General features: G+C 37.3%; 1 protein-coding gene across 6 annotated transcripts in view; it reads right to left on the bottom strand.

Annotated features, from left to right (window-relative positions):
• GLIS3 (GLIS family zinc finger 3) overlaps positions 1–27101 on the bottom strand; it is a 174703-nt gene that overhangs the window by 29111 nt on the left and 118491 nt on the right. For all 6 annotated transcript variants that reach the window (XM_065047226.1, XM_065047224.1, XM_065047225.1 and 3 more), the window contains exons 4-6: positions 21360–21521; positions 19815–19925; positions 5737–5878 (exon numbers count right to left, since the gene is read on the bottom strand). In XM_065047226.1, coding sequence (XP_064903298.1) covers positions 5737–5878; positions 19815–19925; positions 21360–21521 — 415 coding nt within the window. The remainder of the gene's footprint in view (positions 1–5736; positions 5879–19814; positions 19926–21359; positions 21522–27101) is intronic.

Below are 27101 nucleotides of genomic sequence, written 5' to 3'. Positions count from 1 at the left end.
TTCATCCACACATAAGAATTTTCCACAAGAATATCTTGGTAAAGGCTTCTCTATGAGAAGCTAAATTCACATGCAGTCTCATAATGCACAGGAATAAATTAGGTGGTTGGAAGAGAAAAAAAAAAAATTATTTTGGGTACAGTTCCTTTAAAAAAAAAAAAGACAGAAAAGCAGCATTTAAAAAGTTTTAGAATCCAAAGCCTTTTTTTTTTTTTTTTAATGGAATGATAAACCTGTCATTTATGGAGTATTTTTTAAATGCAAAAGAAACACCCTCTCCTTTGCAAATTATCAACAATGGTGTAAATTACTGTCTTGGATTTATTACTGTCAAATCAGCATTCTGTCAATCTATTTCTGCCCCCAAAATATCTCTCCTCTTACCACTGCCAGCATGAATTTGGCATAGGACTGAGACTTCTTTCCATATAGAATAAGACAGTGTGCAGGTTTCATTTTGTAGCTCAGTCAATTAAAATTACATACATACATTGCAAGAGTGTTTTTCTAATTATTATATTTAATCTTCCATTTCTATAAGGAGTATTTATGCAATCCTTGTGAACAAGTGATTTACTAGTGCACCGAAAAAACATCTGAAATGCTTTTTGCACCTGGGGGCATGACCTCCAGATATCCTCCCCTCTCACCTCCCCTAACGAGCTCATACTCTCCCAGAGGATTTCACGGCCAAGAATATGTGGGCATGTGGTGTCTAGAGCCATAAGTGGTAAGCCCAGCAAATGTAAAACATTCTTCCTGTGTTGTCTTTTTACTGCCCAGCTCATCTGTAAACCTGACAACTCCAGTGTACGTGGAACTTGAGAAGCCATCATGCATTAAGTAGAGCAGAAGTCAAAATCACATTATGAAGACAATAAGCCTGTCTGTCACATGGACCATCCACATTGATGGTTTCTGTATCTTTCTTCAGATGTTCTGCAGGCAGATCAGAGATACTGGAGGCATCCACGTCCTGGAGGTACCAAGAAAGCTGGAGAGCTTACAAACTCCACCCACTCAAGATATTTGCATAGAAGAAGAAAACAAGTTTAGGAAATAACATTGTACAGTAGTCCAGTCTCATTATTTGGAGACCTGGCCAATCAGTCTCTGTCTTCTGAGATTCCCTGCCTCAAATATTTAGAAATCTGAATGCTTACAACATAAAGTGGTTTTGTGATCTTCCACAAGTAAAAACTGTCCACACAATCTACTAAGAATCCTTTGCTTTACTCCACAGCTCAGAAAATCGGAAAGGAAAATTAAGAAAGTAATTGCTGAGTCAGAATATCAGAGTTAGTTTACAGGTAATTATAGGCTTCTGATAAAAATGGTAAAATGGTGCTTGCTAAAAGTCTCCCAATTGCTACCCAAGATATTCCCAGAGCAGTCTGTAATACAAATAAGAAAAGCCGCATGGTTCTCATTTTTCAACATTCTTTCATCTTTTCTTTGAGCTGGACAGGAGGAACATTTTCTAGTCCTGTTGCTGCGTATTTGCAGTGATGGGCAGCCGGGCTGATTAGCAGTTGAGGAAGGTGGACATCCTGGAAACTCCCATAGTTTCTGAGATTAAGAAATAATTAAATCCCTGAAGCAACAAGTTGGGGTCTGGATTGCGATTCAAAGACATTCCTGCCATGGCATCTTTACATCACATTTCTGCCTTTCAAGACAGATTGTTCTCTTTCAGTGGACTGAAGTTTCTGAAGTTCTGTCTCACCATGGAGAAAGGAACTATAAAAGCTGCAGTTGCCTTGTTGCTTACAATGTTTGTACCATTTCATCCAATTCATCATTAAATGTTCTCTTCTTCACAATGTGAAACTAGTCATTACACCAATTTTTGGAGAACAATTAAGCTGTCTCAAAATGGAAATTATAAACTCAGAAGTAAAACTGCTGAATAAAAGGACAAGTCTGAAGGGAAATAAACTATCCTCCTGAAAATAGTAAGATAATAATATCAACACTTTTCAGCCCTGTGTAATATTTATATGGTCCTGCCTGGTAATACATCACATTTGGCAGGATATGTGAATATGTATGCCATGCTTAAATTCAGCCAAAAAGGTGACAACGGAGATCCTCTTAATTGTTGATTACCCTACATCACCTCCTCTTTTGCATCCACTCCCTATGCATCAAATACAACTCAATTTTTCACTGCAATGGCCGTTCATATCACCATTCTCCTTCCTCATTCTTTTTTTCTTCCAGTAATGAGCCATAACTGCTCCTCCAGGCTGTCAGTTTTGACAGACAGACAGACTGCTTCTCCCTCAGACAGCTCCCACACTCTCCATGGTGCCTAATGGTTATGGAGCTCACCCATGGGGATAATTTCCTTAATAAAATTATTTCATTTTTCCTGTATGAGTCCTCTATCCCTTACCTGCCTGTTTTATCTACTTAATGCTCTAACATTACCTTAGATATAAATTCCTCTGAGAATGAATTTTCTTTTGATGTGTGCAGAGCACCTAACTCACTACTGTTTCATTGGGGAAAAATAAGAACACAAACGCAGAATTAAAGTGTTACTTAAGTAAAGCACATCTTAAATGACAGGCATAAAAGCAGTTAGGCCAAAGTTTCAGATATTATTTAAAATACACTTAGAATCTCATTGCAAATCCTTCTGTAACTTTACTGGTGTAATTTTTAATTTCCAGCTTTCAAAGAAAATCACACACTTGACAAGCTTTAGTAATATCATTTGCTTGCCCTGGAGTTGAGCATAGTGTGACGTTCAGTAACTATTTATAAATGAATGACACATTCTGGTTTATTCTTAAATATGAAATAGCCAAGTTTTAACTGAGCAGCACAGTAAAAATAATTTATTTGTATTGCATTATTTATGATTCTTTCAGTCTTAGGGAATCTAGATTGCACTATACAAAGTAAGTTGATATAAGTACATAGTAGAAAAAACATCATTCATACGTTCTCATGAATGAAATGCTCACATCTACATTCCATGAGCTGAATAAACTCAAAAGTGTATTTATTTTTAAAAAATTAAAATTTAGACGCTACCAGAAACTTTGCACTCCAGTAGAAACAGACTTTGAATTTCTGTTTTACAAAATATCACTATGCTTAACCCTGAAGGAGGATGTATGATTGCTTAACTTTAGACCTGAAAATGTAATTTTGTGTTAGTTTTAAGCAAAGTATCTGTCATGTAACCTCACTGTATTAATAAGATTATACTCAGTTCAAATTTCTTTTTAAAGTCACAAAGGCCACAGTACAGGGAAATGGTGATGATCACGAGCATTTTTGCACTTGGGCAAGTGGAACCAATCTAGCATCCAAATGTTTACTTTTATTGTTTCTTACCTATCTCTAATAGTTTGCTGTCAAACCTTTATTCTTAGGAAAAAATAAAACTTACCTATACTTTAAATGTGCATAAACAATAAGGAAAGTAAACTTCAAATGAGAAAAGTTTGATTTAATGTCACTGGAAGAATGGAAAATGATCTCTATTTCTACTGGAAAAGTAGCACAGACACATTTTAGCTAATATTCTGTCTCTAGGAGCTCCCAGTAAAAGTTACATATTTTATTTCTCAGAAAAGTCTCAACTTTTTTCTTTGTATTTAGAAAAAAATGGTATTTTCAGAAAAGTTTGAAGGGTAGCTTCTCCAAGGCAGGACCCTTAAGCTTCTGCATGTTTTACTTTTCTCTCCTTGGGGCATGAGTAATTTTCATGTTGCCATTTCAATAAAATAATTCCCTTCCTGTTAGAGTAAACTCACTTATTCATATGGAATATCATTATGTATCAGTCCTGGTGTGTAGTTAATGAAACAATTCATTTCAACTGGATTGGGTGGTTGTCAAAATGGAGAGACACGAATTTATCCACCCTCAGTTAATTGGTGTGAAACAACACAAGTGAATAAAACTAAGAGAAATCCGCCGAGTTATAGAAAGCTGTGAACACATGGAAGGGAATACAGTTTATTACTTACAGATAAATTAATGCTGATAAAAGCATGTTGATCAATACTATAAAAGTTGCCGCACAACAGGAAGCAGTGCCAAGTAAAAACAACACCACCACCCCCAATAGCTATTGTATCAAAGAATGTCCACAGGAGTGCTGTAAACCCCAAGTATTGAAAGACAAAGTACGCATGAGATTACAAAAAGTAATGCCACACTCTCAGAAGACATCTATGGGACATCACAACTGCAACTGCCTGCTAAGGGCTGTCTGGACGCAAGAGCTTTACTTGGCTTAGGATCCTTACAGGTCATGGACAGTAGTTTGTTCAAGCCGCTGTCAGCCCAGGTTGGGACTGACCCAGCAGCCAGAACCTGACACTTAATCACAGTTTGGAAGCTGGACTGGTAGAAGAGCTGAGTGCTCAAGAGATTCCAGAGGAAGTCTGCGAGAACGTCCTCAGTTTCTGAAAACACACTGTCCCCACCTAGCTTCCATTCTAGCTAGGGACTTGAAAGGAAAAGGAAAAGCTGAGTCTTCCACTCTTTCTCAGTTTTGTGCATTACACTTGGTAATGCTAGTAAATAATTTAAAAAATCTCAGCATTCTTCACTATCCAACTCCCTCTCAAAGTACAATATAAAATAAGCATCTGTAACTAACACCATGTCACTAGAAGTTCCCTGGCCAAAATCAGATATTTAAAATCTGAAATTTCCGTTACCTTTTAAATAACAGATGCCACACCACACTCAGCCTACACTCAGAGTATGGCATTTAAAAATTAACAGCATACAAGTAATACCAACTATTTTATAAATTAGGATACAACCAGTCACGGGTATAAATTACCTGATTTTTGTGATCATCACCAACCAGTGTGTAGCTCACAACAGCCTTGAGAAAACGTATCATAGAACTAATAGATTTACAAGTCTCCCAGCAAAATAAAGCCACTTACTGAAGTGCTCACTTAATATAATGTTATTTTCAGTAGTGCACATAACATTAAGCCAATACTTTCACTTCCTACATCAGTTTCTCAAATAAAAGTTGAACTTCTAGAAGATGTAATACATTCTGCCTGGAAGTTAAAAACAGATGTCTTGACAACTACTAAAATACTGCATTAAAAATGTTAACATCATGCCAATCATTGTCTTCAGCTTTGAGATGCATTATCATTCATAACTTATCAAATGTTTCAAATTTAGCTGAAATGTGAACAACAATAGTATATTTAGCCAGGTATGACAGAGTTAGGGATTTTAATATGAAAATCTCAGATACTTAACTGAAACAACAAAATAGGATTATCACATCTATAGCATAAATGTGTTTATTGGCGTATTTATAGTCATGAGAGCTCACAATGCTGCATTTAAGCCATTAATATAGATCTACTGGAAAACTGGTATGTGATACATGAATAAGGAAGAGGAAAAACACTACTTCAATTTTAAATGAAGCTTAATAAATTCAAGAGGTCTACACAGAATAGTGCAAGTGAATTGCTAGCAGAAGTCAAACGTCTATAGGGCAAAAATATGGCTCTTTGTTGTGGCAGGTCTTTTCATGTGCAAAATATGGTTTTTCCTGCCTGCCTCCAAAAAAAAAAAAGCAAAAATTTATTCGAAATCTATCTTTTTTTATTACTTTGCAGAGTCTATCCCTCTCATGAGACTGATATGGATTTCAGAGTAAATCCTAATCTGCAAAATCATCCCTAATCTTAAGTGAGCAATAATATAGCAGGCTATCTTCTCCTATACCTGGGTAGATATCATGAGCAGGCCCTGGGGAGCGTCCCACGGTGTTATCTGCAGCGTCATGCGGTGACGAGGGCAGCTGGAGGGGCTGGATTGCGAGGCAGTCATTCAGGAGGTCCTGGCCAAGCTCTGAGCTCGATCGCAACTAAAACACAGGAGATGGAAAAGGATAAACTATTGTAACATGGGGGGAAAAAAAAAAGGAAATAAATCACAGAAATCCTTAAGACACTGAAAAGTTATAATGAAGAAATGTTGAAGGGTTAGAGACAGAAAGGGAGAACAAGCAGAATTATTTTTTTTTAAATCCTGGCTAATAATCTCCCATTATGGCAAGTATTTTTCAAATATTAGGAAGGAAACTCTTCCAGATGCTTACCAAGACTGTACTCAGGACGAGGGCTACTTGTATAGACAGGATCTTAGACAGATGGACTTACTTGTGTGCTCTTGTCTTCATACAATGGGAAAGAGAGAAGGGTGTCCTGATTCATGGATAATGGAGATTTATCAAACGTCTGACATCTCTCAGCAGAGGGATATTATAAAAAATATAAATATTTTCCTGCTGTTTTAGTGTCCTGAAGTGTCTCACTGAAGGACCAGAAAAACAAAGGTGATAGTGGCAATGGAAACAAGGGACTGGGAGCAAGCAGCCAGGTGTGGTATCATTTGAGATGGTCAAGACTGAAGTGGTACCACTTTATACAGACCAAAGTTGTCTTGAGACCACACTGTTGAACTGATTAGTACTTCATTTGTTTCATGTTATGTCTGAAGTGATCTGAAAGTGAGTGGTCCATCACTGCCACTAATCCCAGCTGCACACATGGCCACTTCCCTGGAACCTCATTCATTAACAGCAGGTCTGTTCATCTGGCTGATCCAGCAGAAAACTCACTGCAAATAATAAATAAATTCATAAGGAGAGTCTTCCTTTGGATGAAATTACAGAAACAGTCTCACCCTGAGGCTACAGTAGAATAGAGTAAAAAAATTAAATTCAAAAAAATAATCCCCAAACTTATAGGAGGAGAAGGGAGAAAGCCTCCTGCAGCACCCTGACACAAGGCTGTCCTAGATGTAATGCAAAACTGGACTCAGAGGTTTCTGGCAGGTGGATGTCACCGTGGGCTGATAGCACTGTTGCCTGTCCCAACCCCCTGTCTGATCTTACTGTCATATATAACAAAAATTTGCCTGTTCCTTATGGCCATCTTGGCTCACAGGCTGGTTGGTGTAGTCATTAAAAAAAACCAGAGGGTTTGTGCCTATATGCACATGGGCCACTGCAGTGGCTGAGATGTACATAAATACGCTGTCCTGTCACCCATACCGATGAAGAGACAGTTCACGCAGCCTGACGGACAGGCATCTGACCTAGTGCAGCAGGATTTGCTGCATTCGCGCATCGGATTCCCAAGAAGCAAATCTCACAGATGCAACTGATGCTTCTCCTCTGTTTCATGCCATCAAAGGTCAGCAGGAACAGTAACCAGAACATCACCCAGCACCTCTAACAAACTATTAACGGGAGGAACAGCAACAACATGAGAAATTCCTGTCCATCCTATACTCAGAAATAAAAGAAAAAAAAGTAAGAGGGAATGATTCCAAATGCAACTGTAGGAAAACCCTTTACTGCGCCACAAAATGCTAATAATCATTATAAGGACTTCTGATGATTTGCAGTAGTATAAAATCATTGCATGTGGGCAGAGAGTTGGTCTGACACATCGTAAGTACCTGAGGTACGGTGACTGTGAGAGACACTCCACCGCCTGTGATACCTGTGCACAGACTGTGCACGCTGTAGATTACTCCTTCTCTTAAAAATTTAGTGAGTCATTGTTAAGCCCAAAGATACACCATCTGTGTGAGGTATATTTGTTATTCTAGGAGTTGTCACTCTAGAACTGTGCAGAGAGAGGGAAGCAGGAGGAAGGAGGGAAGGAGAATGAAAGAGAGAACTACCCTGGCAAATGTTCTTCATTTATAATCCATATCTACAATCTGTCATAAATCCAAATGTTTGTTTGTTTTTGTTTTTTTCCAGTGTAGTATGTATGGTTGTCTGCTATTATCCATTAATTATTCTGTTTTTATGCTATCACTAATAATGTGTTTTTTTCAAGAATTTAAGTGCATGTGAAATTAAATGCCAGTTATATCCAGATTCAAAGTCTTATTAGTTGAATTATTGATGAGCATTATGTGACTTCAAATTTCTATGGAAGCTAATATGAGAATAAATACTAAAAAATCTGACTTCTGCAAAAAAATCAGGATTCTGTCACATAGAATACAGATTTACAGAGGTCACCTGTTCACCTGTGCAAAGTTTTGTGCCTCTTTTTTTTTTTTTTTGAGAAACTGATCAGTTTTCTTTGATCAGACTGCACTCATGGATGTAACAGAGAGCACAACAAGGAAATGAGAGACAAGTATTTACACACTAGTTACACACAGTAAATAACAACAACTGCCTATTTTGCACATTTTTTTATTTTGCACTGTTCTGGACATTTCTTTTTCATTTGCAAATTCTGGGACTGAAAACTTAACAATCTACTTTTGAGAACAATAAGGTCAGAAAGTTACCTTGCTGAATGATGAAATCAGTAACTAGCAATTTTGCCATGCTGAGTACAGGCATTTTCTGTGTGCTGTAATGTAGCCTAAATTTATGGTTGACCAAGGTGCAAGTTAACAATCAACTGCTTAGCTCACTTAAAACTTCCCTGTATTAATTATTTGCTTTAAATAATAGACTTTCAATTTTAATAGCTCAGTTTCATGGTAGACTTGTGAGGATTTGTATTTGGAAATCTGAGACATTCCCACTATCAAAATGTGGCAGTTTTTTAAAACACCCCAAACAAATCACTGCCAGTCATGTTTTACAATTGTGATACTTTTGTGACAATCATGTTTATCAGCTTTCAGAAAAATGGATGGAAATTCTACTCCTGTACATTTTAGACATGGTCAAATAATTACCCAAGATAAAGTGATACAAGCAGAAGTAATCAGAAGGGACTACATTCTTTGATTTTCAAGTTCATTATATTTTAGTCCAAGAGCAGAATAGTGCTGGTGATTTGATGTAGGACATAATTACAGAGAAAATGCCTCTGTGTAAGGAAAGATCATTTATTTTATTTTTCTCTAACCCATGTGTGTTTTATCTGAGATCTGCATGCTTTTGTACAACTTGGCTAGTTTCTCCAGCATTATTCTTGTTCAATAGAAATCAGACACCATCAAGGAAAACATAAGAAATGTGTGTTTATGAATACACTTAGTCAGAAGAGTAGCTGTTTAGGATTTCTCAAACATTGTTAGTGTGTTTCCAAAAACCATAAAATAGGATCTCAGTAGCTTCAAAACCTGCCTACGTGTACTCAAATTAACTCTAGAAATTCTTCAGCAAAGTCTGGACTCCTTCAGTCATTCAAACATACTAGTTATGTCATCAAATCACAGCATTCTGTACATATGCTGAGCACCTAGTAGAGTATTCCCATATGTAAGGCAGACATTGGTTGTATGTATTTATTTTGGTCCAGATTAGATCTGTGTCTGCTACATCTAAGACCAGCAAAAAACCCTAAATACTATTATGTTTTATTGAGAGGAATTGATTTACACTAGCTGTAACAGCTTTATAAATGTGTTCTTTTTTCATTATAAGCCTAAGGAGGTCTTTCTGTGTTCACATAGTCTCTGTATTAAGTTTACTAAGCGCTATTTGTCAAGTAGAGAATAAACCAGTAGTCTTCCACTCATTTTTATTGTCTGTAATTTGAGATGGCACTGGTAGAGGGAAGCACGACCCATCTACACAGAGCTACATATTGTACTAGCTTTTCTGAAAAAGTAGCCAGAATTTAATATTTGCTTGTACAGTTAAGAGTAAAATTATGTCCTGTTAGCACCATGACATTGACAGTACACAGATGTGACCACTAGAAAATTACAAGTTCAATATGAAGCCATGCTATGTGACTGTGTTTAGTCATATCATAGGTTTGCTTGCTAAATCATCTTTTTACTCATGTAGATCAGCTTACAGGTCCAGTGCTTTCTTGCACAGCACTACATCTTTTATAAACAGACAATAAGAGTTTATACTTGCTGAAACTTTACTCTTGCTAAGTGTCCTAATTCTTGCCTCTGGAGGCTGCAGATACCTTGGGGCAAAGAAGCAATGCAGACAGAAGGAATTCATCAATAACTTTTGTTTCCAGTGAGTCATCTGGGCAGGATTTCTAGAGAGCCAGAGCATTCATTATTCTGCTGTCTACCGCAACTTTCAGATATGTGTGCATGCTATTTTCTTCTGCTTTTACCTTTCATTTCAGCTAAATGTTCAGCCAGGAAAAGACAATAAAAATAAAATTAAACTAGTATATCTGCACAATAGGGTTGTCAGGTTCTAAATGAGAAGTAGTTATTTTTGCTCCACTCCAAGTTTTTCTACAAACATTCGAGTTCAAATACGAAAATGGCTTCTACCTATTTGACGTAGTGTAAATCAGGAAAACATACCAAAAATGTTTTTCAGCCTCTTGCATTAAAAATTAAAATGACCTGCAACCTACACAATCACCTAACTTTGGCAAATTTCAAGTCAAGAAGAAATTCTGATTTTGAAGCAATACTACAATAGGAGAACACTGTTACATTAAGTTTGATGGCACCAAAATGAATCCTGCCTTTATAATATATGTGGAACAAAGAAGTTTGTTTTGATTGATACTATTCTAATATGAGGAATGGTACGGGTTATTTGCTCATCAAAATGACACAGAACACCAAGAACACCATTTTAAGGGGAACAATTGCAGCAGGGATAGATCTGAAAGGAAACTTCAAATAAAGTGGCTTGGTGAGCACCTCCACCAGCTGCCTCAGCACCCTTGAGTGGATCCCATCCGTACCCACAGACTTGTGTGTGTCCAAGTGGTGCAGCAGGTCACTAACCCTTTCCCCTTTGGATTATTGGGGCTTCACTCTGTTCCCTGTCCTTGTCTTCTAGCTCTGGGGCTTGGGTAGCCTGAGAAAAATTGGTATTATTATTAAAGACTGAGCCAAAGGTACTATCTACGTTAGCCTTTTCCTCACCCTTTGTCAGTATGTTCCCCCTGCACCACTAAAGTGTGGAGATTCTCCTGAGCCCTCCTTTTGTTGCTCATGTATTTATAGAAAAATATTTTGTTGTCTTTTACTGCAGTAGTCATATTAAGTTCTAGTTGTGCTTTGGCCTTTCTAATTTTCTCCTTGTATAACCTCATGGCATCTTTGTAGTCCTCCTGGGTTGCCTGCCCGTTCTTCCAAAGGTCAGGAACTGTCTTTTCCTGAGTTCCAGTCAAAGCTCTCCATTCGGCCAGGCTGGTTTTCTCTACCACCTTGTCTTTTGGCACATGAGAATGGCTGCTCCTCCATCTTTAAAGTTACATTCTTGAAGACCGTCCATCCTTTCTGGTCTCTTTGTCCTTCAAGACTGCCTCCCAAGGGACACTGTCAAGCAGGTGTCTAAAGAAAGACAGGTTCCTGCTCCCTCAAGCTCACCTTCACGCATATGCTCTGGCAGGGAAGTGAAGACACACAAACACAGAAAAGGATATTGTTTGCTACCAAAAATGAACCTGAAGAATATAAAATGCTATGGGCATGCACTGACAGCTGGTTACAGTTTTGAGACAACCTGGTTGTTTTTTTTGGCATGTATGAAAACCTAATGAAGGTGGTAACACTTATTCCTCTTGCACTTTTCAACACATCATGCTGCCAAAGCTCACAGGAGTACAAGCTTGGGGCAGAAACCAAATGCAGGGAGGAATCGCGATGTGAAACAGAAAATGTTAACATTAGAGTGAACCAACAAAACCCTGGTTCTAACAATGGCCACAGCTGCCAGAGCACCATGAAAACCATAGGTGTGGTTTCCATGTTTCCTCCTCCCTGGAGAGCACTGCTGGGAAAGCACATCCCCAGAGGGAGCTCCCTCGCGAAGAACATCCCACCACAGCCGCGTTGCTGCCGCTGCAACATCTGCGGGGTAGTCGACCACAGCCAGTCCACCATTGCTTGCAGGGTCTATTTTGCTGTGTCTCACTGACCACACTCAAAAGAACTGGTCATTCGTAGTTTTCTAACAAATTGATGATTGAATTCCTTAAACACTGCTGCCCATTCCTAATCCCTTTTTGCCAACATCCCTTTCAGGAAAAATTACTGCACGACATGGTGCCTGATTTATATTTCATTTTGAAAACAGGAAGTAAAGGGATTAAAGTCGGGGATTAAAACACTTTCTCTTTACAGCATTTTTTCTGCAGAATAGTTTCTTAGTTGCCATGGGCACTGCTCACTGACCCTTAGCCCCTGAATGCACTTCGTTTTGCATTAGTGACATCTCTTAAATGGACTCCATAGAGAACAAATGAGGGAAAATATCCTTATGTTCAACTGCTCTAAAAGCAAGAAAACAGATTTGCTTCCTTTTCTATCTGTTCTCTCCTTTTTGCAGTTTTAACAGTGAAATCTGAACTAAGAGTCTGAACACAGGGTAAGTGAAACCTGAAGGATGCAGAAGCAAACTGGGCTCACACTGTAAGATCTGTTTGCTCCCCATGAGGCAGGTGTTCACAAACAGAGCAGTTTTGCCAAACTAATAGAGTCACATAATGGACAATGTCACTGGTAACTAGCTTAGTGCATTAATAACCTGCTGAAATACCAATGATGTAATGCTCTAACCCTCCTTGGCTCCCTCTTTCCTCATCAGTTAAACATTCTGTGTTAGAAAAAATAGAAAATAAGTGAAGCTATTTCCTGTAAGAAACACATTAAGCATTGTGGCTCTTGATTCACAAAAAAAGCTTCATTCAAATACTGAGAAATTAAAAGAAATTAAAGGAAAAACTGGAAAAAAGTGTTGCAAAATTAAATAAACCAAAGATACTGGGGGAAAAAAATCACCAGACATTGTTTTGTTTTCATGTTCTCCATTAAATCTAAATGCTGGTGTAAAATTTAGTAATTCTAAAATTTTAAAAGAAATTGACAGCTTCATCAATTGTGAGGAAAAATAAACATGTAGTCACAATAAAAAAGCCTGCTTCTAATTTAAAACAATGTAAACAATGAACAATCAAGAACTGTGCAGCACTGTAAGCTGTGTTTGCTGAGGGGTTAATGTACTTGCTGATAAAATCCACAATATACAAAGGTATTTATATAAAACTCCATGTTAGCCTGTAATGAAAACATTTGTATGTCTTATTTCCAGAAAAAAATACTGTTGAGTAGGGGGATATCACATCTCTAAACACCTACTTTTTTCCCATTTCTCTTAATATTTTCGTTGTAAAATGGATAGGTTTATATACATTATACACAATAGAGCTCTAAAAGAGAAGAGGTGAATTCTTAGAAAAGGGATGCAAAATGACCAGGCTTCAGAAGTATTCATTCATTGAGATCTGCCTCTAAACATGGGGATTTTATATCCCCTTTTGCTAATACAGGGGTCGCACAGTGGCAGAAGAGCAACATCTGCAGAATCATTACTACCTGTGCAAGGTGGCCTCTGCAGAGCCCCCTCAGTTCAGACGGGAACCCTGGTGAAGGTCAGTGCAGGCCACTCTGCAAGGCAATGCCATGGACTGCTTTGGTCAGATGATCCATATTCTTATTTCATTCTTTCCAACATGCTCCACACCTACAGTGGACTACTCTGCCTCTGCTGCTGTCTGTAGTAGAAGTGGATATGTTTGAGATTTAATACACCTTTTCTCTTTATTGTAATCAGGAAAAGTATTCTGAAAACTTCCAGCTATTGCTACCTGATTTGGTTTTGAAAGAGCAATAAATGCGACAAGAAAGAAATGATGCACAAATAGCAGCAGTATTAGAGAGACCCCGATTGCCTGTCCTTTCTTCCTCCCCAGCAGAGTAACACCTGAAAATATCTCCTTCCAATGAGGTATCACAGGAACAAATCTTGAAAGAGTTCATCTTCCTAGAGAGAATGTTTTGACAGCTCCCCAGAAGCCACTCTTCAGCCACCATTTTACAATTGACCAATCTGTGTCAAAAAGCAAGATTATTAGGTAGAAATGACTCAAGCTGGAAGTCTGCACACATATTCCTTATCTCCTGAGGCCTCACTAGTCCCTTCATTCCTTAGTGACTTAGCAGACATACCATATACACCATGATTCAAAAAAACCTCCACCAAGTGTAAACAAGTTTCAGAAATGACCTTTAGATCACCCTTCCCAAAGCTATGCCTCCATGATACTTGCTTTCTGACAGAGTATGAATATTCCATCCCAGAAAAAGCCAGGAAAATAGACAAAAGCACAACTGCTGTGGTAGACTTAGAGTAAGTACAAATCAACTAAATAAATAAGGAATAAAATACACTGAAGAGTAACCACTGCATGCTTTAGCTGATCTATTCTCCCCTGCACAGTACTGAAAAATGCAGTAGACACCTAAGAGTATCACATACTATGCAATACACCTCCTGAGGTGTTAAGGTACCTGGTCAGCTGAATCCATGCATGGTTACCCCAAGACCTGTTTGAATGAGCTGAGATGATGCAGGTTTCCAGGAGACAGGCAGCTTTCAGAGGCAACTGTCAGGTAAGCATTCAATATCTCACAGCTTCTCTGTATAATGTATCTGATCCATAACTAATTACACAACAAGATCAAAGACGTGGTCTGGACACTGTTAGAACTGCCAAAGAATCAAAGACGGATCAGCTGAAAGACGATATTATTTGGTTTAAGTCATCTTCCAGTTCAAGGCCGAGGCTAAGACTTTTACATTCCCTCTTGCTGGTCCTGTTTATCTGAACTGCTCAAATTATCTTTTCATTCTTCCCACAAAGATGGAGCTAATCAGTTGTATCCTTATCCATGACACTTTCCTTTAATCAAATGGAAACAATCTTTTAAATCTCTTTGTTTTTGTGGCAGGACACACTGACTTAAAGGACTCTTATACATGACAACAGTTGTTTACTGGTGTAATTATGGATAAAGTTAAAACAGTATGTAAAAGCACAGCCACTGCATTGTTCAGATTATAACGTATATGTTACTAAACTGATCTTGTCCTTGCCAAACAGCTGTATGAAATCAGAACAACCTTTTGTTCTTTTTAAAATTACCTTCTATCTGTTTGAAAATGCACTTTTTTAAAAGATAAGACCTTTAAAATAGACATTAGACATTGCAAATGTTCATGACAAATTCTGCACAAATCCAGAAGAGAGTGCATTCCATTCACAGTGGTACTTGCATTATAATATTAAAAGCAAATTAAATACTTTCTTTAGATTTATAAATATAGACTTCTTCAGCAAGATTCCTGCAGAAATAGCAAAATGTTTTCCATGGTATACTTGTATGAAAAAGATAATGTTCTTATACTTGTACAAGGCTTAGTGCTTGCTCACACAACAAACAGATCTTAATGAATAATAAAATGGTAGTATCTGCCTTTTATACTGGTTTAAAATTACTGGATATGTAATAGTGCAGACTCTGGATTTCGTTAATGATACTTTGCGTAATTTCATTGTCATTAACTTCATTAAAAAGACTTATATACTAAAAGCTATGGCTTCATATTTTCAAATACATTATCATCAGTTTATTGATGAAATAAATTTGCTGTTTAATGAAAACACAAAGTGTAACCAACTGAAAATAAGCTTACTTCCATCAAGTAGTTTCCTGGGTTATGACTAGTCAGAGACTCCACAGGATGACTCAAGGAACAAAATTACTTAGCCCTGTTGAAGATACCAAAGCAAAGCTCTCAACTGTAGCCCTCCTTACTAAAGCTGTTCTACATACAAGAACTACAGGATCTAACAGGGACAATGATTAACCTGACTTCATAATATTTCTACTATTACCAGCTGCACCTAATATCTTAGGCTGGCAATTATAAAGGCCACGCTATACTCAGAACAAAAAGTATCAATGTATAATTGGTGAACAGATTTTATGAAGGCATAAAAATATTGTTTTGTGTGAAGGATAAATAATATGAAGATCAGCTGAAGCAAATACCTGCCTCGCTCATCCTTCTGTTTTCCTCACCTTTTCTTCTGATTCTCTGCACTTCCACAAAGCAAGCCAAAGCAAGCATTGTTTTCAGTGGCATTTGAAAGAAGAAATGAAACAGAAATTTCAACCCATTAATTTCTTTCCTTGCCCCTTTGCTTCCAGAAATCTTGCATGTTTACCATTGATTCTGGGAAACAATCATCTTAGGCAACTATAGCCCCGTATCATATAAAAGCTGCTAGTTCAGGAAGAGACTCAGCTAAAAACTGGATTTCTCTCCTTTTTACAGCTTCCCAAAAGTTTAAAAAACCAAACAACCAAACAAACCCAAACTTATTTGTCTTTCTAGTCCTGATCTGCCTTGAAAATGCAAGGAAGACTGAAAAAGCTGGACAGCTGTTAGGTAATTATGGATATGAGGTGAAAGGAAAAGGTAAATGGTTCATGAGATCCTAAATTAACGTGAGGTCCAAGCTAGCTAAAGATTATCAAACACACAGCATGTCAAATGTTTAAGTGGCATTTACCCGTAGGTACCAATATACTTTCTAAATTGACAATTTAGTTGAAGTCTGCATATGAAAAAAAAATGAAGGAAAGAAACAGAATTAAAGATGAGAGAATATAGGAGTTTTTGGGGTGGAAGGAAAACTTTGGACTGGTCTTACCATGGCATACATACCTCACTCATCTACAGATGTTCAGTTTGTGTTGCATAGCTCAAAGACTCAAAGCTACAAAGGTGGAAGATACAATAAGAAAGGAAATTGAAAGAGAAAAGGATCATAAAAATGGAATGAGAGAAGGAAAAAAGCACGAGAGTACAAAAATTAAGGCTAGGCAGCATGAAAGTTATTTTAAAGTAGAATTTAGAAGCAGATGCTTCTTCCAGATCAAGCCCAAGACCCCTCCAGACTGCTCTGAGTTACATACACTGTGTCCACCAGCGGCTGGCATTTCAGGAGGAAGAGTGAGAAACTGCAAATAAGCAATACAGAACAACCGCACTTCTCCCTCATCTATTTAACTTCTTGTTGACTTCTGTCCTGAAGCATGGTCTTGAAGCAGCGATATCCCATGTAAATCTTGTGTTTATTTTTTAACCCTGCCTCATTAACCACAAAAATATCCAGTTCCATTTCAATCTCACTCAGGCTCTCAGCTTCCATTATATGTTGTGTAATAAGCACCACATGGTAACTGTTCAACTTAGAAAAAAAAATCCTTTAAGTTAGTTGTCATTTCAAAGCTGAAAAGAGGAAATGACTAAGAAGAGGACAGATTTTTAAAGTAATTGTAGTCCAGGGGCATGTTGTGCATTAGCATTCCTCTTGGCATCACTTCATGCTCTTCCCTGCTCAGAAGGACCTCTATCTTTCCCAAGGGAAAATGAAATCCAGGCACAGTCAGCAATTTTTATATTTTAAAATTATAGGAAGCAATGCTTTTTATCCTACTAAAATATTTTAGAAATACAGACCAAATGTTATGATGCATAGAGATTGTACCTAAAACATTCTGCTACAGACTTTCAGCATTTGTTCCCATGTGTTTGCATGGTATTAGTGCACGTCTGCCCTCATGTTTCTGAAGAATTTTCCAAATTACACAAAGGTGATTAAAACAGGCATGGCTCTCTTTACTCTTCTGCTTTCCTTTAAAAAGTAAGTGAACGTTTATTGTAATATCCACTAAGTTTCTTGCATAAAACATATTTGTGCTGGGATCTTCTTGGTCTGTAGAATTTCATCCCATTACCTGGAGAGATTCTCGGTTAAATGTATTTGGTGGATGGTTGGAGTCTGGGGTTTGGGAGGAGCAGGGGATCAGTGGCTGCTTTACGAGATTTGCAGGTATTTTTGCCTCACATGGTAAGCCATAAACATATAACAACAAAAGTTCCTTGAAACAGTTCAGAGAAGGAAATTTATTGATATCCCATTGCATAAACTGGCCCCATCTTAGAGGGCCATGGAAAGGGCAAAATCTTTGAAGACAGATCTAGAAAATCTGGGCTGAAGACTCAATACAATGTCTGGCACAGGAGGTAGCTGATTCTGCTGTTATGAATGTACTTCATCCTGCTATTTTAAGTCTATGCAACATCAAAGACACATTTGCAGGTATAGTCTTGAAGAGCCAGGAACTTAAGACACCACAATAATATCACTTGGTGTGCACCGGGAGGTTAAAAGGAGGATTAAAAGCAGTCAGGCATGATATATTAAATGAATCCATGACTAACGGAGTGTGACAGCAAAGGGTTTAATTCTTTTCAACAGAATAGATCCCTAGGGCTAGAAGTATTACTCCACTGTGGCTTTATCATCTTGGAATTTTTATGGTTATTTTTGATGAATTCACATTTTTGTAAAGACTTTTTTGACATTAAGCCAATTTTCACTTTTAATTAAAGCCATAAATAACCTTAATTCTGCATTAAAAGGTTTATTGTTTCTTACTTTTTATTATTATTACTGCCAGGAAATATTTCAAATACCAAGCATGATGTTAGTCAGCAATTATAAGTCCTCAAAGGTCCAGTAACTATGCTGTACCTTATAAACATTGTACATTGCAAACTTGATCCATGATTTAAGTATAATATCTGGCTTCATAGATGCTACAATTTTAATTTTCTTTTTGAGGTGCTTTGGCTTATTTACCCTTCCATTTATCAATGTATCTCAGGTGACCAGTAAACATAAATAAATCCTTATCAAACAGGGATGAAAAAATAAGCATTTTTAAGCCTAGAAAGTGCCCATAGAGAGCCAAACTAGGAGTAAAAAGGGCCATATTTAAACTGTTTAGCTCAAAGAAGGAACGGAAAATGAGCAAAATCCAATAGTGAATGAAATGTAGGAAGGAAAATCCCATACTGCATGGCAATCTGACAAAATTAGAAGAGATAACATATAGAGTTCACTTTCCATGACAGTAATATTACAATGCAGTTTAATACCTATATTCAGATCCATTATGCCAGTTTCAGTTGAGGTATCACACACAAATTTCTCAGAAACCAGCATCTTGATAGGCATTTGATTTAGGTGCTTGTAAAAGGCAGCGTCTGTGTGGCTGAGATGTCCCCCCTACCTGGACAGGCAGGACAGGGCTCACTGATCCTGCAGCTTTCCCACCTGGGCAGCATGCACAGGAGCAAGGAGCCAAAGCTCTGCTTACTAAGGTGAAAATGAATGAAAATCCATTTTTGCTGCTTTCTATGAATGGAATGTGCCCATTTGATTCTAAAATTTCTGAACTATAAAATGTTTTACATGGGGCTGACATCTCAAAAGTTTATCTATCCCTTTTATTAAGACAATTTCCTTTTAAAATGATCCTCAATGATCTAAACAATCTAGTGAAATACTGCCAATATTTCAGAGAAGATACAGTGAAAAATGCTTAGGAAAAAAAAAAACAACATTCCCTTAGGTTGCAACTCAGCTCTTCAAAGATGCGCTTATACTTATTATATAAACAACTGCTGACTCATAAACTTGACATCCACAGGGAACCAGCGTTGTGAAATGTCTTGGTATTTGGAAATGTCTGGCATATGGAAATAGAATTTAGAGCTTAATCTCGCACACTGCCCATCTGCCCCCAAAATCCATCCTTTCATCTGAGACTGGCCATGCAAACTGGATTTGGTATTACTGTGTATTTACCACATGGCACAAGTTTAAAAACAAAATTTCTGTTTTCAAAAATTGTTTTTGGTTTGCCTCATTATGTATGTTTAGTGGTTAATCATCACATCAGAAAATAAAGAGTGTTAAAGCAGGCAGCATGATTAAGTCGAAAACAAAATTATCATCTACATAAGAACCATATCTATTATTTCCCATTATTGTTTCTTCTAGTCGACACTCTGAAATCAGCACAAGTACTTCAAGATGCGTTGAAACATCCAGAATTAGGACACTGACTTCTCCACACAATCTTTACATCAGTCAACACAGTAGAAAATTTACCTTTTTCCTGACTTGCTGGTCTTTGGAAGAATGGGCTTTCACATGCTTTCTCAGGGAACTTGGATCTGTGTATCTCTTAGTACATCCTGGAATCTGACATGCATAAGGTTTCTAAGTCAAAAAGAAAAAGGATAAAGCAGCTGTTACATCACAGATTAGTTTAACTCAAAAGAAACTCCTTTGAGCCTTCAGATGCTGCAAACCACATTACTACAGAAAACAAATGTTGTACATTATTACAAGCAGAATGCTAGGTGATTTATTAGAAAGGAAAAGCAGGTAAGTAAGGCTTATAAGGAACATAAACCAAAGGAAAGCTTTCATTATGCCACCATTAATTGTTACCTTTTTTTTTTTTTTTAATCAGTACAATGAATATTGCTAGTTATACTCACAATTCTTCCACCCTCAGAGCAATCTTTGACTTAATCAGAAATTACATTCTTTAGTAAATCAGGTAAAGAAACTGCAGTAAAGGCCCAGACAGGCTGTTTAGGATTATAGGAGAATCTGCTTCAGGAAGAGAGAACAAGAAAAAGTGTTAGTTTACTACATTACAAAGAGAGCAAGCAAAAAACCAAAGCAAGCATTGAATACTGAAGTTCCAAAAATATTACATACCAAAATACACATTCAAATGTGAAGTACATGAAAAAGTCCTTCAGCTCATATTTTCTAATAACACATGCCATTCTAGAAAGATATCAGTGCTGTAATACCTTTATAGTTTTCTTAAAAGAAAGCCCGATAAGTCTAACTAACCAAATACACACCTCTATAAATATCTCCTTCTGCCTGTTGTAACCTGTTTGTCTTCCCTGAATACTTGTACGTCCACAATACCAAGTACTAAATTAATGTTAGATCCAACTGTTTGCTGATATTAGCTATTTTGCAGTTTAGCCATTTACATTTCACAAGAATTTCTGAAAACACCGTATATAAATGGTGAAGTTTCCAACCATACTATTGACTATTCAAAATGGTTAATTTAAGTTTCATGACAGCCATTTAATTCAAAAGGCACTGTTCTTGTTTTCTTTCTGGACTTCTGCCCTTTGGAAACTGCTTGTCTCTGAAGAAACAGGATCTTTTGTTATGAAACAAAAGTTTTTAAACAAGTCTCAGCTGTGACTCAAATTCACAAGCAACAATTTGTTGGCACAAACATTTTTAGTTTTACAAAATTATTTTTCCTCTCTTGACTTTTGGGTATATGCCACAGCCTTGACTGAGTTTTTGTCAGAGAACAGCAGTTATAATTGCAGATGGATTCTGTGTCTTCAGCTTCCCAAAAAATCACCTAAGTGGGAGAAAGTTACTGCCTCTACGTGCAGCAAAACCCATGGAGCTGTGGCCTTTTGCTTGGACTATTTTGTTCCAAGCTCACATTACTGGGTCACTTCTGAAACAGCTTAAACAGCCTCATCATGGACTTCTCCCTCCTGTCTTCAAGGTTATGGTCTACCTGCTGCCACCAAGCTGGAGGAAAGGAGCACACGGTCTAATGTACAGGGGGCTGCAATGTGACTTCTGCTTCCTTACAGTGTCCAAGTGTGTCCTCTGGTGCTTGGCGCGGTCGCTGGAGTTGCTGAATGCTTTCTGGCAGCCAGGGTGCTGACAAAGGTACGGCTTTTCACCCGTATGGCTCCTTAAGTGAATCTTGAGATTTTCTAGTCTGGAAAAGGCTTTCTTGCAACCCTCAAACTAGAAAAAAGAAAGAAGTGATTTGAAAGCAAAGCACACACAGCAAACAAACACCGAGCAGGAGGGTGAAAGGGCTTGCAGAGGGCTGCCATGGCTGGATGCCCCTCCAGAGCTGAGAAATGCCTTGCTTCTCAATGTGGGTGTTGCCACAGGGTTTGAACCATTTAGGCAGTAAGAACATACTTATCCCCCCTGCACATGGCTGAATTAGGAAACTAAGTCCTATTTCCACTTTACAGACCCAAAGAGCTCAGAGTGCAGCACCATTCAGCTGATGTGGCACACACAGGCCCAGCTGATGCTGATGCTGATGGTCCCAGTAGCGCACAGAAAGCAAACTGGTCACTGTGGAGTTCCCGGGTCCTGCCCTTGTCTCAGCCTTGGGCGTGTTTGGGTCCTACTGACCGAGCTGAGCACAGCACCAACCCAGCCCACAGACCAACAACGAAATCACGCAGGGAAATATCAGTCTGCTCTGCCTTGCTGCCGGTGATGTATAAAGTACATTGACTTTTGAAATGTTTCTTTACCTTTCTGCCACGAGCAAATTCATGAGATACTAAAAATAATGGACACCCATTGAAATGGGATTTAATTCCTACCAGTAACCAATAATCATGTGGCACAGTATTTCTACACCTAATTAAGTATGGCATCTGCAGTGAAACCTATGTTTATGTGAGCAGAAAAACATTTATTCATCTGTTTTGTTCCCATAGTATACTTTACTTTATGGAAAACTAAAAACCATCAGTTCTATCTGGCAACCAGCATTTTCACGTAATTTCAATCACACTTGAGTATTTATTAGTATTAGTTAAAAATTCTATTAGTCAAGACCAATTAATCTCACTAGTTTCAGCTGCTGCATATTCCACCATGCAGCATCTAAAGCATCTGCTGCATAACATTCTAGTTTGCAGTTCTTGTATACTTACAAAAATAATAATGCATTAACAGAGATGTAGACATTTTAATGCTAACACAAAATCTTCCACCAGTTCTCTTCCTATTAATTTTACTCACTTGAAAAGAAAAAGGCCATTTTTTACTGATGTTAAAATGACAAAAATAAGTTTGATCATATCTTATTCAGTGCATGTATGTTTACAAAAGAACGTGTAGGAAAACACCGACATAACTCTGATCATAATTAGCATGCCTTTCTTAAAACTCTGTAAGACTCTCAAAAAAGATAAAAAACAAGACATAAAGTTTTCATAACACAATTTTAAGCACTTCATGATTTTGGATAAATGCAAGAGAGAGTTATAACTTCAAAGAATAAAGTGCAGGGAGAAAATACTGAAAAAAAAAAAAAGTTTCAGCCTCCCCAAACAAGTCGGGGAGGCTGAATTTCTGTGCAGCACTCCCTAAGAGCTTCTGTTTAGTTTTAGCAAGGTAGGAAACATAGACTGAATGTTGCCCAGGAAAACAGAGTATATAGGAGAAAATACACATTATATTTGATAGGCAATACTAAAATTAAGCTTAAGAAATTAAAGCCTGAAAAATGGGATGAATCACCCCCACTACATCATAACTGCAATTTTATCTGCCACACACATCCATTTCAGAAAATGTCTCAACCCAGGAAGCTTTTCATTTATATATCACCCTTTTATCCAAAGCAAAGCTACGGTGCTTTTAATATTATCCAGTTTTGACCACTAAATATTAATTTATGCTTGTACATATACTGTTGCCTCTATGTTTATGAATGTTTAGTATACAAGCAAAATATTACTGCAAGTGCAAAAATACCTTTTCCTTTAGGCAACTATTAGTAGATAATACTCCAGGATAAGTTAAAAAAAATACATATCTCTTACAATTGCTTGATTAAAAATACCACATTTTTAAGGACAAAGAGTGGTGAAAGCATAGAAAACATGGGAGCTAAAAGACTGACAGAACAAATAGCCTTTGAAAAGCAAACTAGTTCAAGAGTAGCCATATTAAACTAACAAAGACACCTACCGATTAGCCCATCTTATGTAGACATGTTATTATTTTTTATTAAATTCATAACAGAAAAATATAAATTCGAATGATAATAACTAAGCTGTACATAAGCATTAAAGAAATTGTAGTATCTCAAACAACCTTCAATTTCATAGGGGAAAACTCAGCCCAGTGAAAAATTTTTAAAAGCATGCCCTGTAATGTTTATTTCACAAGTTGCTAAGCTTTGAATATTCACGCACACAAACAAAATTAAACATGTGTAGATAGTTGTTTATATGATGGAAAAATCAGCGTTGAATTTAACTGGACAAGAATGTTTAACTGAGTAGAACTGGGGAATGTTATCTTACAAATTTAAAAATTGTGATTTCTGAAGACTCCTGCATTGCTGCTCATAACTTGGAAGCAGAGAAGATAATTCTGAAGATGCCTCTCCCTTCCAGAGCCCTTAATTACTGTGTCTTATATTCACAAGGCTATATATAATAGTGTATTGCAGAAAAGGTCATTCTAGCAAAACACAGAAACTACAAGCCTGTATTATTAGAAAGACTGTCCTCACACAACAGTTAACGAATATTTACTATAAAACCAGACTTGCTGAAGCCTTGGGAATCTCTGACACTTAAGATTAAAAGAATGAAAATATATTCCTTCCAACAAGACAGAACATAAATTCTTTCCTGATAAACAGATTTCAATGACAGTATTCCAGAGAAGACAAGATTACCTATGGGGGAAAAAGAGTCAAGTAGATGGTACTTGTATTTTGAAATGAAACTCTTAGTAATTTTGAAGTTATTAACTGTGGTAGAAGAGGATGTAACACCTTTATTGCAATTAGTCACTTAAGTACATGGCATGCATTTGGCAATGTGGAGCTGTTTAACACTCCTAAACATACTTCCGACTAAACTAGATTTTATTTGAAAGTGTTATATGGAATTACTTGTGTAATGTTTTCCTAAACTGCAATACAGAAATCATAGTTACTAAGCTTTTGTTTTCACAGTTGCATGCAAATTGAAACCGTTAAGTAGCTCATAAAGAAAATTTATTCTTTGTACTTCTGAAACTTGGTAGCTTTTTTAAAAATGTACTCATTGGAGTGTCCATATCCATGTGTAATTCACCTTTTAATACAGATAATTGTCAACAGAAAGAAATAATATATTTACAATGAAAGGTAAAGTATATCAATGAAGAGCAAAAGCAGTGCTATGACTTTAAAATGCTTATGTTCTCATGAGTGTGCTGTTCATGTTTGTATGCACAGTGTTCAGTGTATTGGGCAACCATCCTGTAAAATTGCAATATAATTACATAGATTTATATAAAATACTCTGTGTAGTATGTAAAGCCCTGCTGGATGTACCACGCACTTCTGAGCCCTGTCAAGAACCAGACAGCAAGCTTCATTATGAAATACATTTAGACCCTTTCACTGTAGGCAGAGCATGGTAATATCTGTGTGCATACCTCAATGTTAGTAACAGATATTCACTGGCCAAGTGTTCAAGAAATTACTAAGTTTTCACTGTAAAAGGAACTGCTCTGATTATCTCAGTTGATTAGCAGTCTAACAAAGACTAAAGACCTCGCTCTGTCAAACAACATCTGTCTGAGATCTGGTCCATTCCCAGAAAAATATCTAGTCTTGATTTTATAAGTCAATGAAAGACAGCTCAGCTTCCTATTAATCCATCTATCCCCTAATATTATCTGGTATTAAATATCTTCACTTTTTGCCATCTGAATTTGTTTTGCTTCAGCATCCAAACTCTGTGTTTTCTTTTGTCCTTATCGCTGTCTACAAGTACCTGAAAGGAGGCTGTAGCATGGAGGGTGTTGGTCTCTTCTCCCAAGTAGCAAATGATAAGGCAAGAGGAAATGGCCTCAAGTTGTGCCAGGCGAGGTTTAGACAACCCCTTCCGTGAAGAATTTTTTCCTAATATCCAATCTGAACCTTCCCTGGAGCAACTTGAGGCCATTTCCTCTCATCCCATCACTTGCTACTTGGGAGAAGAGACCAAGCCCCTCCATGCTACAACCTCCTTTCAGGGAGTTGTACAGATCTCCCTCCACATACGGTTAAAAATTGCCATGTGATTCAAACATGGAAAGCCTTGGTGAAACCAAATCATAGTGTATATTGTCCTTTTCAAAAAGAGAACTGCAGGCATTTCACAAGCAGTATTTTACATTCCATTACTCACTGATCCTCATCTGGGACACAACTCAGTGCAAAACCTGCTTTGGATGTAGCATTATCTGTCTATGATTCCACGTTTGAATTACATTTAAGATCTACTCATTAACAAATTATTAATTAATAATATTGGACTATTAAAATATTGTGTGCTTATCATTTACAATTTGATTTAATATTTTATTCAGTAAAATATCAATACAGAAATGCAGTTGTTATTTTCTTCTTCTTTTTTTCCATCCCAGACTGTAGAAGTATTAGAATAGCTTGATAAATCATGCTCCCTCAAATAGCTGATGGATATGGGAGAAGAAAAGCAAGCAAGCGGGACTCTACAAAGGCAAAGAAGGACTCCAAGATGTTTCATGTAGCCTTTTGAGTCTCTACAAACAGCATGAGAAAACTTGATATGTGCTGAAAGATCCCAACTGGTACGAGTCTGCCTGCTTGAAGACAGTACGAAATGTTGCCTCTGCCTCCCACAGATTTCCTGTCTTGACACTGAATTGATCCCATTCACAACAGCAAGCTACTACCTGAGATTGCTTTGACAAGCTGCTTGACTGGCTTACTTTAGTAATTTTCATAAGCATAAGGAAAACATAAACCATTTCTGAGTTATAGGGAATGCTGTCATATATGAAGGCATATGCGTAAATGGAGGGAATGGTATCCCTAAAAACTACGGAGGAAAAAATAAATCCAGAGCAGCACATACATAACGTCCCAAACCAAATCTCTGAATGGTTCAGTAGTCATGTAGCATTTTTAAAAGATTTATCAGCAAATAATGGGCAAATTAATTATTTAACAATCTTTTATGTCTATCTGTCAATTAGTTTTGAATGCTCTGATATGCTGACCAGGTCGGTTCTTCTGTATCAGCACCAAGGCAGGTGCTATGACAAGGACAAAGCGCCTTTCCCCAGCTTTGCGTTTATCACAAGAACAGATTTAAGAGCTGTTCTGTATATGGCTTTCAAACAAGAGTGATGCATTTCAAGCACTAACTAATAGCCTTTTAAAAAGCATTTCCCTTCCTGAAAAGCATTACCAGGGTGCTGCTCTGCAAGAGATGTAAGGACTTTCAAAAAACTGAGAGTAAGACTTCATATGAAAACCTTTTAAATAGCTTTTTATTCTGCCAGATTCTCCTGCCTGGCAATCACATAATTAGTGTCAGACATCATTCAAACTGCTGACATCAGGTGCTCACCAACAAGAAGGCTACATGCCACAGGTGAGATTTAAAAGCTCAGGTTCATTTCATATAAAATAAGTGCTGTGCTTTTAACCCTTCAAGTGTTTAAATGGGGAAAAGTATAGCATTTGGAGCAGCACTTCATTATAGTGCAACCATTTCTATCTGAACGGAATACATTTTGTGACATGGTGACTGAATG

Source organism: Columba livia, chromosome Z, assembly GCF_036013475.1.
Source record: "Columba livia isolate bColLiv1 breed racing homer chromosome Z, bColLiv1.pat.W.v2, whole genome shotgun sequence".
Lineage (NCBI taxonomy): Eukaryota > Metazoa > Chordata > Aves > Columbiformes > Columbidae > Columba > Columba livia.
The sequence above is the reverse complement of the archived record's forward strand: the minus strand, read 5'-3'. Positions and strand labels throughout refer to the sequence as shown.